Here is a 15,000-nt window from a genome sequence, read left to right as displayed (position 1 = left end):
CAAGCAGTTGCATTCGGCTCAAGGAGGAAACCCGGCAGATATGTGCAGCGTCTCCGTCGTAAAACCAATTAATTCTGGCATCCTTGACACCAGACAAATAACATTTCACTATCAAAATTAAGTTGCGTTGGTTATGACTGATATTAGGGTTTTACTTGTAATTCTTAGTAAAAAAAAAAAAAAAAGTGTAAACAATACCCAGTATGAAGTATGATGTTATCTCAAGCTAGTGGGGTAATAGCATTTATGGTATGAGAAAAATGTACGATCAATAAATATTTAAACACACAGAAAGGCAATTCAAAAAGGGGCGTGAGAGTTCCTGAAGCTTATGCCCTTCCCACTGCATATCCGGGAATGGAGTGCAATTGGTGTACTGATATTGTAACTTGCGAGCGGCCATGACTAAACGAAATTAAGACCAAATTACGAGATGTTAATAAATTAAAAGAGGAAGATGTGCGAGATTTTCAAGCAACCGTTGATCTGTCTTCTGCAAAATTTAGACAACCAATTGCATATAAAATTGAAATCGTGAACAGCACTGAGACCATAACAATCAGAATGATGCGGAAGTTGGCTTTGATTTAGTCCAGGAACTTGCAACCGAATTGAAGCCAGAATCTTGTATTGCTCAAAAATGCAAACCTGATGACCTAAGCAAACTATTAGTGGAATGTTGCTGGAAGGTGGCGGCAGTACTAACATCTGAAGAGGTGAAGCCACCCCATATTTAAGAAATCAAACAAACCTTAAAAATCCTGAACTGTAACAAGACTCCGGCGACTGACAACATCCCTGTAGATTACATGCTCCTGAGAATATGTAAACTGACTTTTAATTTAAACACACGGTGTATTGCCAATTATTAAACAAAACCAGTCCTCACTTCATTACCTATGAAGAAGACACGTAAATGTGAGAATAACTGAAGAATTGGTCTAATCAGTCACCCAAACTATGTGTTATCAAATGTCCCAACTCGGATGAAACCCAAGATAAAGGAATTAAAATAGGGCTTCCTTCGGGCAGTCGGTTACATCGTCTTTGTGTTGATGGGGATAGTTTCCTGTGCGTGTATTGTGTAGATACCTCAGTCTACTTTGCTGGGTCCGTGAAATATCTCTACTTTTAATGATCTGCACACACACACACACACACACACACACACACACACACACACACACACACACACACACACACACACACACACACACACACACACACACACAAAGGCACGCGCGCGCATGCATACACATACACATATTGATATATACATACACATACCTAAACGCACACAGTGTGTGTGTGTGTGTGTGTGTGTGTGTATGTGTGTGTGTGTGTGTGTGTGTGTGTGTGTGTGTGTGTGTGTGTGTGTGTGTGTGTGTGTGTGTGCGCGCGCGCGTGTGTGTGTGTGTGTGTGTCTGTGCGTAGATATATCTCCTTGGCAAAATTGGCGGACACATTTCTTCATCAGCAGGCAGAAATCGCTAAATACATACGAAGAAATATTCACGACAGAAGTAAAAGACAGACGCTCTTTTTGTGAGAGTAAATGAATAATTAAAAGAGAGCACTTGTAAAACACACTATTTTAAAATTTACAACAAAGGACAAAAGGAAATTAAAGTATTAGCGAAATGGCGATGGAGAGAGAAAATGACAAACGTGAAATAGACTGAATAACAATATAAAACAACAGAATAAACAAACAAGAAATTGTGACAAGATCAGAGGAAATGATTCCGGACGGTAGTGTCATTTTAGCTATTTTCTGCTAGATTTTTATACTTTAATCTAGCGAAAAACTATTATATACTAATGGCAACTTTAGTAGGACTAGAATATATCAGAGTTTTAGATCTGAGAATAAAGTAAATATAGAGTAAAAGTATTTCATTAAGAGAGCAAGAGATATAAGAGTAAAATCACAAACAATATATAGCCTTTGACATGTCATTCACCTCTTTTGAAACCCGAATTCCACCCCTGTCATGTCATTTGAAATGACGACCACGTGTAGGATCTCACTTCTCAGATTTATGGAATCTGAAGCCACCTCAGTTCTGGAGTGAGATACGTTAATTTGTCTGTGGATTTGCAATTTCCTTTTTTTTTTTCCTTTCTCTTTTTTACCTCATTCAAATTCTAGGGGTCTATCTGTGTGAAAGATGTTAGTTCAGGAATAATGTATTAAGGAAATGATAACTTTATAAGAATTTGTTCCGTTCTTATTATTATATTTATATAGACCTTTAAAGATGTTTATTATAATTGTTTATATTGTTCTATACAGCAGACCCAACTTTTTAGTTTTTTAAACCAGCTTGACGAGGGCGGAATTATGCATGCTTTAGTTTTGCATCGTCTCGTTTTATCTTTAAGATGAGGATTTGTCTACACAATGATATATTTTAGTAAAGAACGCCAAACTTGGGTGTTTATGTTAATGTGAAAAAAATGTACCAATGATGACTCGAATTCGATCGGTTTAGAGAGATACGTTCTTTCTTGATATCCGTAATGACCACAGTTACATATAACACTTAAGAATATCCAATATTCATCTACGAAAAAAATGTGTATATTTAGCGGACTTTAGCGCTTAGTGTAGCACGAACCGCGGCCTCTCGATGGCAACACTGACGCCGCCATTGTGAAGAGGAGACGCCACGTTACAACTCACCAAGCGTCGTTTCTTGTCTAATTTGAGTGGCTTTGGGACCGACCAATACAACGAATATACGCTCGGTGATTGCACAAGGTAATGGAGCTTGAAAGGCTGCGGCAAGTTCGGTTCTAGATCCTCCGAGAGAGAGACAAAGAGAGGGAAAAAACGAGCGAGGATTGTTTATCCCAAAAGTTGTGGGTGCGTCGCCCGGCATCAATAAGCCAATGCGATTTATTTCTCTTTGTGTCTCCGATTTGGCGAGGTTTACCCACATCCTCTCGCATTCTTCGTTTCGCCAGAGTAATCGCGCGTCTCTAAACATGTCTGTGAATTTCCCAAACCCTGTTCTTCCTTTTCTTTTGTCATTGTTGTTGAATGGTTACCCCAAAACACATCGTCACTAAAATGCACTTTATTTCGTCACAAGTTGCTTTTGAGGCATTCTGCTCGCGGGGGACGTGTGGTTCCTTAACTGTAGCCGAGTTTGTTGTGTTTGCAGTGTGTTTACAGGTTTCTCTTCCTCGATTTGGTGATTGTACTTGTCATTTGGTATTACGAACGGAATTAAAACGTAATATGTGCTCTAGGCTCTATCTTATCAGCAGTGACGAACTGTTGATAGCAGTGTTTAATATTTAGAGTTAGGAGATTGAGATGCTTATTATTTGCTTTAACTAAAGGAAATGGGTCCTATTATTTTTTTTTTCTTTTTTTTTTTTTGTAATGTGACTGAAAAGATCCAAATATCTTGAGTAGTTTTATGTAAATAGAAGGAATCCAATTAATTTTCTGGGTAAACCTCCTGTTTCCATGTTAGCCACCTACCCTCCCCATTAGTTCAGGCTTGGGAGATCAGTAGGAAATCTTTGTTTTGGTTGGTGGGGAGAGTAACATATTAAATATTTGATTTCTGCATCATGTGAAGTGATTTTGTTACATTATACCTGTTTATGTAGTGATTGCAGCTACATTTGCACCTAGAAGTTGTAAAGCATCCTTGACATATATTCTGGCAGGCAGGGACTTGGGTTGATTCCGTGTTTGATGATGAACCTGTATCATCAGTGCCTAACTTGTACTACACGCAATACTGTAATCAGACGTGTTTTCATAATAGAAGAATTGACTGAACTGCTTCAATAATCAAACTTAACTACACTGATTGTGCCAGAATTTTCAGTGTGGCACTAATTTCTGCGGCTTCTGGCATTCATCTAAGCTTTCTGCCGGGGGTTTCACTGTGTATATAGGTCCTTTCTGCTTGCTTCGTCAAAGCGAGTCATAACACCTGTAGCTGTACTTGTCTTGAAGATTTTCCAGTAATTCTTCATAGTATAGATGCACTCGTCAGAGACTAAGTTCCTAACTCCAGATCACAAAATTTCACTCAACAATCTAATTTTCCATAACTTTGGGTCTCCTTCAGGCACCGTGAGAAAAGAGGGTTGATGGTGGGCTCTGCCCCTAATAGCCCCTGAGAAATATTGTCTTTACCTCAGTGTGCATGGTAAGATGGAGCTCAACCTTGTGAACAATGAGTAGACTTCGTTTCTGAGGAGGTCTTACTACAGTCTTTTTCCTTTATTTGTTTGTGTCTGGAGATTATTTCATGTACCAAGAACTGCAGCTTTTTCTCATGTACAAGAATATCATCTTCAGTTTGCCCTATATTAGTGCATCTAAACCCGGGGGGAGGGGGATCTTGTTTGGCTGGTAGATATAAAGGTAATTTTAATTGGTCAACATTTTCGGGGAACATGTTTGATAATTCTTTGCAGTTTGGTCGGACACACCCATCTCTGTGTCACAAAATTTATTCAACACTTCATGTTGCCGTGACTAGGAGTTCCTTCAGTCACTGGCCAAGGGAAGCTACGCGCCAAAGCGCTATGAGCCGGGGTATGGCTTGATGTAGCGACACTCATGCTCAAAGTCAGCTCAATGCCATTAATCTCCAGAGTTTAGAGATTTTTAAAATTTTCTTCACCCGACGGTAAGGGGTTAAACATATCGCACTCTTTATTTCCACCCAAGAGAATGAGAAATATAATTTTTATTTTATCATAGTCCTCGATGTAGTTTTTAGATTATAATTTTTTTTTCCCCCCCCCCCTCTTTTTTCTTTTAAGAATATACAATGTAAAGGCCACTATAGTGTAGCAATAACCACTTGACTCAAATCTTTAAGGACATGGGGTTAATAGGTAGCTAGTAGTTCTTTTGAAATCCATTTTTTTTATTATTGTTTTACCTGGGGATCGGAGTCAGATACACAAGAAATCAAGGAGTCATAGTCAGGTGTTTTGAGTACCTGCCTCCACAACCCTGCCAGGGAAGACACTATTTCCAGTGGCTGGAGGTGCTCCTATGATTGGGTCTGGGAGACTTTTATTTCATATATGCCAGTCATTCACTGTTCAGTGATATGATTAGCTCAGGGAAGCCAAGGGAGAGATTTTAGATTTGTACTAGAATTACTTTCTCACATTCCCTAATTCCACTAATAGAGAATACACATGCATGCACGCACACGCATAAGCACTTTTTAAGAACCAGTGCTCAATATGAGTCTGAGACAAAGTCAAGTTTAAGTATACTCAGTTGTGTCGTCAGATTCTAGGAATCCTCACAGAATTATAGCTGTTCACCAACCCCATTCCACACATTCAAATGCAGCTTTTTTCATAGGAAACTTCATCTATATTGGATATTAAAATACATTTTTCTTTCTTACAGGATGCCAGGATATTACCATGAGGACCAGTTTGGGTCAGGTGGTGGTGGCAGCAGCCGTTACAGGTAAGACCTTTTTCCTATTATCTTTGCAGCTAGCTTGGTCTGTGACGTGGACCATTGTAACGTTGAGGTGATATTATTCAGTTGATTACAATAAAGATTTTCCTTTCCAAGTATAGGTGTGCTGAACTGTAAGAGGCCTACCAATGGTACTTTTGAAACCAAGATTAGTAGAACTGTTTTGATTTGATTGTCCTTGTTAATCCCTCTGTGACGGTATTAAAAATCTCTCACTGTCACATACTCCAATGATTTCTGGCAACTATCCAGCCACTGGGAGTAGGAGTCCACTACATTTAGTGCAACTTCCTGCTTGACACTCTCTAGCATGTCACCCCGTCTATAGCCATACCCAGCAGATCATGCTGTTCATTATAATGGCTATACACATGACATGACAGTATTGGATTACAGACACCATCTGCCATGTCTCAAAAATTAATTGACCCAGTATTTATTTTTTATACTATTCTGTATTATGCACTGATGTTCCCTCTTAAATATTATTCCCCTCCTACAAAAAATAGGAGTACATTAAATAAAATGTGCATTTATAAAGAAGAAAAAAATGACTGGGTTTATGCAATGTCCAATCATCACGAAAAATATTACAAAGAATCTTGATGCTAAACAATACTATTATTTTTGGACAAAAATTTTCTTCTTCTTTTTCTTCTCATCCCCCCAAAAGAATATCAATGCGGGGGATACAGCAAGTTTGGGAGAGTAATAATGTGTCTATTAGCTTTAATTTTGCACATTTTGATCTGAAATTTGTTTAAAAAGAGAAGTAGTTGTTTCTGCTCTAACATTTATGCTTTTATTTATTTTATTATTATTATTATTTCTTTCTTCTGACTATGACAGGTTGACAATGCCTTTAAGTTAGGTATAAGAGCATCAGTGTAATAATCATATTTTTGTTTGATTTCCTTTCATTAACCTTGGCATACAGCCAAATTCCCTTCCACGCCTAAGCCACTTAGGGTATTGTGGTACTAATTCCTCCTTTCCCTGCTTGTCTTAGAAGTGGGAGCAACAGAGGTGGAAGAGCCAGTGGGGGCTATGGTCGAGGGGGCGGAGGTGGGGCCAGTGGAGGAGGCGGAAGCTACAGTCGTGGGAACTACAGCCGTGGAGGAGTGAGCAACCACAACCCACACTATAGTGGAGGTGGCAGTTACAGTAGCAACAGGCACCATGGAGGGGGCAGCCACAGTGGCACTGGGGGCTATGGGGATGGGGGCTATGGACGCACAGGCCATGCCTCCAGCCAGGGCAGGTATGTAGTGTCTTTTTTCTTTTCTTTTCTTTTCTTTTTATATTTTTAATGAGTTCATTTATAACTCCTCTGCTTCTTCGTCTTTCTCTTTATCATTTTTCTCTATGAAGTTGTGGTCACAGGATGGAATGTGTGTGTGTTGCAGTTGCACAAGTGTGTGCCAGTCAAGCAGTGTTACTTAATAAGTATGGTATGCAGTCTACCAGGACTACTTTTAGACTGAACTGTAGGCTGTATGCTGTAGTACAAATGATATATAGAAATGTTTGGTTTCTATAATATTGCTGTAGGATTGTTATGTAATTACATGAATATTAACCCCTTCCCGATGGGTCACGTATCTGGACGTCATAGCAAACCGCACGAAATGTGGTGTGTGGCTGTACACCGTGGCGGCGCATCAAAGCGCTCTGAGGCAGTGATTTGGCTTGATGTACCAAACTCCCGCGCTCAAAGTCGGCGCACTGCCATTGACCGCCAGAGCATAGATTTTTTTTTTTTAGTTTTCTACACCCGTCACCAAGGGGTTAATATGCAGACATGAAATAGTGCTTGAGCAATACTTTCTTTGATTTAGGATATCGATGTAAGATATTACATTTATGTAGTGGTCTTCCTTTTTATGCAGTTAGAAATGTAACAAACCATGTATATAAGGGTAATATATATATATATATATATACTAACATAGTAGAAAATGTAAATCTGAAATGTAATTGTTACTAAACCCTTACACTGTTGAAATGTATAATATTTTCTGTCAGACCTTACATTGTGTTAAGCTTTTCGGAATAATACTATCTATTCTTGAAACCAGTTATGGGTGGCACAGATATTCCTAACATTGGATCCTGGGACATTGTGCAAGTTTTGAGGGATTTGATGCTAAAAGTCTGACAGTGTGACCAAGCCCAAAGGTGTACATGCTCTGGCAATAGTTGCACCACTGATTGTATTAGTAATAGTTTTGCTTACTTTTCATGATGGGGGCCACTGGCACCATATTAGATTTATGTCGGGTTGCACTCAGTCATTTGCTTAACCCCTTCTCGATCAGTGGTGTGCGGCTGTATGGCACGCCAAAGCGTTACGAGCCAGTGATTTGGCTTGATGTACCGAACTCCTGCGCTCAATTGCCATTGATCTCCAGAGCGTAGTTTATTTTTTAATTTACTTCACCCATCATCAAGGGGTTAAGTAGTGAGACTAAAAAGAGTCAATAAGCCTATTTTGAGGGGCTGTTTCTCTTAAGCAACAGCATCCATGGTCAAACAAGTGCACAACTTTCGCATTCGCAGCTTAGAGGAGGCTCAACCATGGAAGACGTGAAGACGTCATCCTGGCGCAAATAGGTGAATGGGTCTCATTGAAGCTTGCATCCCCACTCAGTTTTGCAAAAAATCATGATGAACATATATCATGGAAGAGTGCAGCACAGTTAACTTCATTAAGAACAAAATCCTTGTTATGTAGAAGCATTAGTCTCCCACCCCCCTGTACTCATAGCTGTCAAGACATACAGTAATACAAAAATATCTTTACTCCTTGCTTTCTGTGGGCATTATTTTTTGTGTATGTATCAAAGAGACAAACCAGAGCTTTATTGGTGCATTGCATAAAATGGATACTAATGTGCCAGTTTTAGAGCTTTTGGTCTTTGATCTTTTAACCAGCCTGGAGACTTCAGGTTAATAAAAATTCTTATAAAACTGTTTAAGATCATCATTTGCTGAAGTTGCTGGTAATTCAAGCCATGAATTGAGTAGCTTCATAGTGAGCATATTATATTCCTAGGTCTGGCTGAGTGAAAAGTTCTTGCATATTGCATCCCATAGTGATATGCTACCATGTTTAGCCAGTTGCTAGAATTGTATTGCTTGCACCAGCAAATGAAAAAAGGGAGAGAAACTTGTATTGAAGCTGTTAACACTGTACCTCCCACTCCCTTCATCCCCCAGTCTCATGTGATCCTTGAGAGAGGCCATTGGGGTGACTAGGATCCTGGACCAAGTAAAGAGATTCTTTAGTTATTATTTTTTTTTTTTTCTGCAAAACAAAAAGTAGGAGGAAGAGCAATCCTTTCTTTTCATGAGTATTGTTCATAGTTATTTTATGTATCTTTCAAACTGCTCTTCTGCAGACTTCTGCAGACTTGTAAAAAAGGATGATATTGAAAAGAAATAACTACACTACGTGAAAAAACGTTCTAGTAACAAAAATGAAACAAGATAGAACTGAATACCACAGTTACTTCAGTTAACCATATTGATTTGACAAACCTATCTCTGTGGTTTGCCTATGCAGATAGCTAGCAATAGTGACAGGCTTGTTTTGACACCTTTGCTCCTTGGCAAGCTGGAATGGCAAGTTAGATGCCTTTAAGACATTTCATTGGTTGTTTGCCTATCCCCTTGTCTTCCAATACCAAAATTGAGGAAAAAAACAAATGTTGGTAAACTTCTGCCAGCTAAGCATACACCTGCAGCATGGTGGAAGTCAGTTATGACACCACTACATGATATCCATGGTGCAAATCAGGTTGCCTCTGGCACTACATGCCATTGCAGAATTTCACCTTGACATCATTTAATGCATAAACCTGTTAAAGGCTTAAAATATGTTCCAAAATTATCAAAAGCAAAACTATAATTTTTACAGTGATGATCTAACAGGAGTTTGAGGTTATAATGCTGATTTATATGTTTCTGACACATCATGATGTACATGGGAGTCAGGATTTGCTTTTTCCCCGAATTCATGTCTGTGATCAGAAAGGTTCTGTTAACTTGTAGTAACGTAATCTGACCAAAGCCCTAGTGTCAGTTTTTTCCAGCCATAATGTATAAGTTGTAAAATGCATGGTAGTGATAAGTTTTAAATGTTGAGTAGAGAGACATCTTTAGCATATTTTATTTATTTGTTTGTTTATTTATTCTTTATTTTATTTATTGATTCATTTATTTATAAGTATATTGATTGGTATATTTTGTTGATATTTTGTTTTTATCTGCTTATGTTTGAGAATATATACAAACCACTAAAAAAACAATATAAACAACTGTGCCTAAACCCCCCCAACTTTGCATATTGATTGCAGATCTCCAAACAGGTACAGCGGTGGCATGAACTCAGGCAGCATGATGGTAAACCCTTGGGAGAGCGGCATGGTGCCCACAGCTGGGGGAGGCAGTGGGGGCAACGGGCTCCTGCCAACACCAGGAGGGTCAGGGGGTAGCATTGTGGGGGGTGGGGGAGGGGGCACATCCAACCTGCTTGGCTCCCTTAGCCAGCTCAGCCAGATGGGCAATAATGAGTCCAAACTGGCGCTCAACATACTCAATGCCGTGCTGTCTTCGGTAAGTTTGTTTTTGCTTTTTGTTGCTTGCTTATTCAGATTTTGATGGTGGTAGTCGTCATTTATTTTTTGGATATTTATTTATTTATTTATTTTCATTATTATTTAAAGGTACTCCTTTATAGTTTTACAAATTAATTTAATAGTACAGATTGATTAGTTACAAAAGATTTCCTTTGTAATGCAGTTTTGCAAAGTTTCAGGGTAAGATGCTGAATCTGTGCACCATAACTGCATAGGAAAGGCTGGAAACTTTTGCATTGGTAGAGGTGACACACCAATTGAAATTTGGGAAAACAATTTAACTTTTTCCCTCAGGTTTAGCAGTGCCAACGTCATTATCCAGCCTGACATTTTCTTGACTGTGAAAATTCTTAATTTTCTTACTTCATTTAATGGTACAGTTTAAATATAAGTAGATTTAGAGGGTAATTGTAAGAGGTCTGATATTGTAGACCTCTGTAAAGCAGACCAAACAACGGAATTATTCTCCACGTCAGGGTTCCTCGCTAGTGGATGGGCGTGACAGCCGTGATTATGGCCCTCCCGCCAACAAAATGCGACGCATGGACAGGGTAAGTAGATATTCTCTTGAAAGACAATACCTGTTTGTGTTGTTCTTAGCCTCGCTGTTGTAAGTAGTGACCAGGAGACATTTCAGTCGATTAAAAGACAATCCCAAAGTTGAAACCAATGGTGAACCATAGTTGAAAATTGGCAGAGGATTTATAAGATATACGAGGTCTCTCTGCGAAGAAAGATTTTGCACAGGAAAGGCAGTTCAGTACTTCGTTTTTTCCATAGGTTTGTTTTCCCCCCATATTTACATAGTGAATGCTAATGGCATTTAATGTGTTGTATGATTACCATGAAAGACTGTCCAAAAGTGTTTTGATCTGTCTTTATGCATAATGGATTTGAAACAAAAGATTTAACTGTTGCTGTGATACTAAACTTCTTTCCCCCCTCCCCCCTTCCTTTTAAAAATTATGGTCCCCTTTTGTTTGTTTTTTTATTTATTTATTTTTTTAAATTATATTTTTGAGGATTTTTGTTCTTATTTTTTCCCCCCTTTTTTCATTTTTACCTTTAATGCTACTTCATATAAGATAGAATTATTTTCCTTAGGTAACTATATTGCAGTAAAAAGACTGATATACAAGTGAATCATTATTTATCCATAAAAGGATTTGTTTGATGTATATTTACTGATAAAATAATATTAATGAGATCAGAAAGTATATCAGAATACTAAATAACATAAAGAAGCAAGATGAGACTTCAAGCAGATGAAGGTAGTCCTCCAGTTCTTGTCACATTGTGATGCAAAATATTAAGCAAGTAAAAGACAAAGTGATACATTGCAGCAGTTTTCAATTTAGCTATGTTGCCTTGCGAGAGGAATACTATTTTCTCATTTACCTTTTTCCTGCACATAAGGGAACAGAGCAATTTTTTCAAAAGAGTTATATAAAACTCAGTCTGTCTCAAACCCTTTATGAATTTATTTCAATGGAGAGCACTCCTCCTTAACAGGTCTCATTCCTGGATACATATATGCATGTCGTAAGAATAACTTATTTTGGGGGTAATTAGATCATTTTCAACATTATTTTTTGGTGCAGAAATGTTTATGGATCTTTTTGTCTCCTGCAAATGTAATTTAAGCAAAAGAATTACAATAAAAGTAATTGCATACATCACACACTGTTTCACCACTGGTCTTAATTCTTGTGAAATAACATATGGCCAAGACCCACTTCTTGTGCAACCATATGTAATACTTTGGGAATGTATTTTAATGGTTTCACCCTTCATTTTTGACATAAAAAAGAGATTTCAGATGGCCATTCCCCTTCCACAGGAAGATAAAATGACTCACTGGTTATAATACCTAAGTTTAGGATATTCAGTCATGAAAAAAGTATACATGGTGTGTACACACATTTCTTCCTAACAGTCTAGCCCTTATGATTGGGTTTTTACACTAAAGAGCAATACCACTTGTGGTGCTGTTTAAACTTCTCCAGCCTCTGTAGGTTGGCAGGATATAAGTGGTGTTTTCTTCAAAAAACAGAATTTTTGTCAAAGCAGTACTGGGGCTACAGACTATTTGGGACAACTTAAAAGCCCAGGGTTCACTACAGCATGTAGATGCTGGCATTGCTGGATTGCATTGCATCTCTAATGCTGTTCTTCTCTTCAGCTGACATCTGTAAATCCTTCCAGAAGTGAAGGTTGACAGAGCAATGGTCATAAATGATTAATTTTTTATGATTCTTTTAGGATTGTGTGAAAATTTATAAGAAGTGCAAACTAAAGGACCATTCTCTAGTAAGGTTAAAGGGTAACCTGAATTTAAAAGCTTGTGGTACTTGGCCTTCTCTTGCTAGGTCACGCCTTTGGCTCCTCACAGGTCAACAGGCTGACCAGTGTACCTGAAGGACTCACAAATGGTTCCTGGAATTACCAGTGGGGTTTTCCCATGGCAAGGGTGAGAATATAGGGCTGTATTTGTTGTGTGGTGACTGAGTGGTGAGTGTCTCCCACAGGGTGGGGGGAATGATGACCGTCGTGGGCGGGCTCGTTCCCCCCAAATGCGTCCTCCACCCTCACGCAAGTTGCCCCAACGGGAACATCACTTCAGCCCCCGACGTGCCTGGGATGAGGCGCCCCACAGTCGCAGGGGTCGCCATGTCTCTGGCCCAGCTGGACTTCCAATGATGAATGACTACCAGCTTAGGAAAAAGGTCAAGGCCAGGAAGGGAAAGCCCAGGCCTGATGCTAAGGATAATAAGGCCCCTGCCAAGGACCAGGAGAAGGGGAAGGATGAAACAGCTTCAACAACAGCAGCAGAAACAGCAGCAGGTGTCCAGGAGGGAGTCAAAGCTGAGGGTGATGGTACCCCAGCTGCAGCTGGCCCCAACAAGAGGTAAGCTCCCAACCCAGTGTGCTGCCCGCACTTGCCTCTGTCAAACCTGTACCTTACAGGTGTACCTTGGCCGAGAGAGGCCCATGGGCTGGCCCCAGCAAGCGGCCAATATTGTATGCAGGTAATCCCTGCTGTGCCATTGTGACAAAGGTTGAGCCGGTGGAGCTGCCTTGTGGCCCTTGGTAATCAGGTGATGTACTCACATCTTTCATGAGTCATAGCTACAGGACATGCTCTATCATAGAAAAACCAGCAGTTTGTTTTGATTCTCTAGAGACAAATTTAATTTTTTGTCTATTGATGAAGTACCATAAGGCATGAAGTAATCTAAAAGCAGGTAAATGACTTTTGCCAAAATACTTGCGAGAATACTGGTCATGCCAAGCTCGTGGGTGACTCCAAGGGATGGTTCTCATTGCTGTTGTGCTCCCTTGCTGTGACCATAAAATGCAGCCGCAAGGCTCTGGGTATATTTTAGTAGTCATGCCTACTCTGTGTACCCATTGTTTGCTGACCATACCAGCTCAGACCAAACTGCAGGAATATTGTTTATGATAGCTGCATTACCAAAACACATTGAAATATGGTTGTATAGAATTGGATGCACCATTTACTTTCAGACAACTCTCAGGTAGTGTATGGATACATCCTAATTCTCCTATAAAGTGTCTCATATGTTGCAGTAGCAGATATTTTGGGAACCTATTTTCAACACTTAACCTTTGTGAATTTGGTTAAATTCTCTTCTTTGATTTCATTGCCAGTCAAAGAGAGTCTTGTAACTTACCCATAATTAGGTCCTATTTCTTAATCAATTTATATATTTTTTCCTCTCTCACTCTCTTACGTTTTTGCTAGGTCTTCAACATTAGTGTAGTCCTGTTAATTGTGTATATATTTCATTGTGTTATCTCAAACTCTGTGTACTCAATACTCAAGTTTTCACTCTTTTTACCCCCAAATTTAATAAATCATCTCGCACCGACTTCAGATGAAATCTGCTACTTGGCACTTGTCAAGACTTGTCATAGTCCAAGCTTCTGGTTCATTATAAACTTGAATTTTTCTTTTGTTGTAGCATTCCTCCCTCTATTTATAGATGTGAAATGTGAAATTTATGCCTTTGCATCTTTTGTATTATATGGTAATTTTGTGCACATTTGTTTTATGTACAAGTTGCGCTCAGTGTACAATTTTGATCTTGCATGTTTAGTTTGGCATGAACACAAGAAGAGTGAGTGAGTGAGTGAGTGAGTGAGTGAGTGTGTGAGTGAGTGTGTGAGTGAGTGTGTGAGTGAGTGAGTGAGTGTGAGTGAGTGAGTGAGTGAGTGAGTGAGTGTGTGAGTGAGTGTGTGAGTGAGTGTGTGAGTGAGTGTGTGAGTGAGTGTGTGAGTGAGTGTGTGAGTGAGTGTGTGAGTGAGTGTGTGAGTGAGTGTGTGAGTGAGTGAGTGAGTGAGTGAGTGAGTGTGTGAGTGTTGGTGATGTGTGGTGTGTGTTGTGTGGTGGTGTGTGGTGTGTGAGTGTTGAGTGTAGTGGAGTGTGTGTGTGTGTGTGTGTGTGTGTGTGTGTGTGTGTGAGTGTGAGTGTGAGTGAGTGAGTGTGAGTGTGAGTGAGTGTGAGTGTGAGTGTGATGTGAGTGATGTGAGTGTGAGTGTTGTGTGTGTGTGTGGGTGTGTGTGTGTTGTGTGTGGTGTTGTGTGTGTGTGTGTGTGTTGTGTGGTGTGTGTGTGGTGTGTGTGGTGTGTGATGGAGTGAGTGAGTGAGGGGAGTGTGTGTGTGTTTGTGTGTGTGTGAGAGAGAGAGTGTGAAGTGTGAGTGAGTGAGTGAAATGTATTTGTGCACACATGTTAACATATAAATAAGTGTTTGTAGTCTTGGGATACAATAAATTTTCCCAAAAAAAGGGAAAGTGTGGTTTCATAAAAGAAAAAAGGTTTCATAAGGTTTTTTAAAAATTTTTTTAGGTT

The 15,000-nt window shown here is 39.4% G+C and overlaps 1 protein-coding gene across 1 annotated transcript in view; it reads left to right on the top strand.

Annotated features, from left to right (window-relative positions):
* Nucleotides 1–2,646: 2,646 nt before the first annotated feature.
* The window catches only part of LOC125047050, a gene marked incomplete in the record, with an annotated part of 18,302 nt that continues 5,948 nt past the window's right edge, over nucleotides 2,647–15,000 (top strand). The window contains 6 exon segments of the mRNA XM_047645142.1: nucleotides 2,647–2,764; nucleotides 5,408–5,470; nucleotides 6,495–6,746; nucleotides 9,844–10,102; nucleotides 10,602–10,676; nucleotides 12,654–13,033. Coding sequence (XP_047501098.1) covers nucleotides 5,409–5,470; nucleotides 6,495–6,746; nucleotides 9,844–10,102; nucleotides 10,602–10,676; nucleotides 12,654–13,033 — 1,028 coding nt within the window.

Source organism: Penaeus chinensis, chromosome 1, assembly GCF_019202785.1.
Source record: "Penaeus chinensis breed Huanghai No. 1 chromosome 1, ASM1920278v2, whole genome shotgun sequence".
Lineage (NCBI taxonomy): Eukaryota > Metazoa > Arthropoda > Malacostraca > Decapoda > Penaeidae > Penaeus > Penaeus chinensis.
The sequence above is the reverse complement of the archived record's forward strand: the minus strand, read 5'-3'. Positions and strand labels throughout refer to the sequence as shown.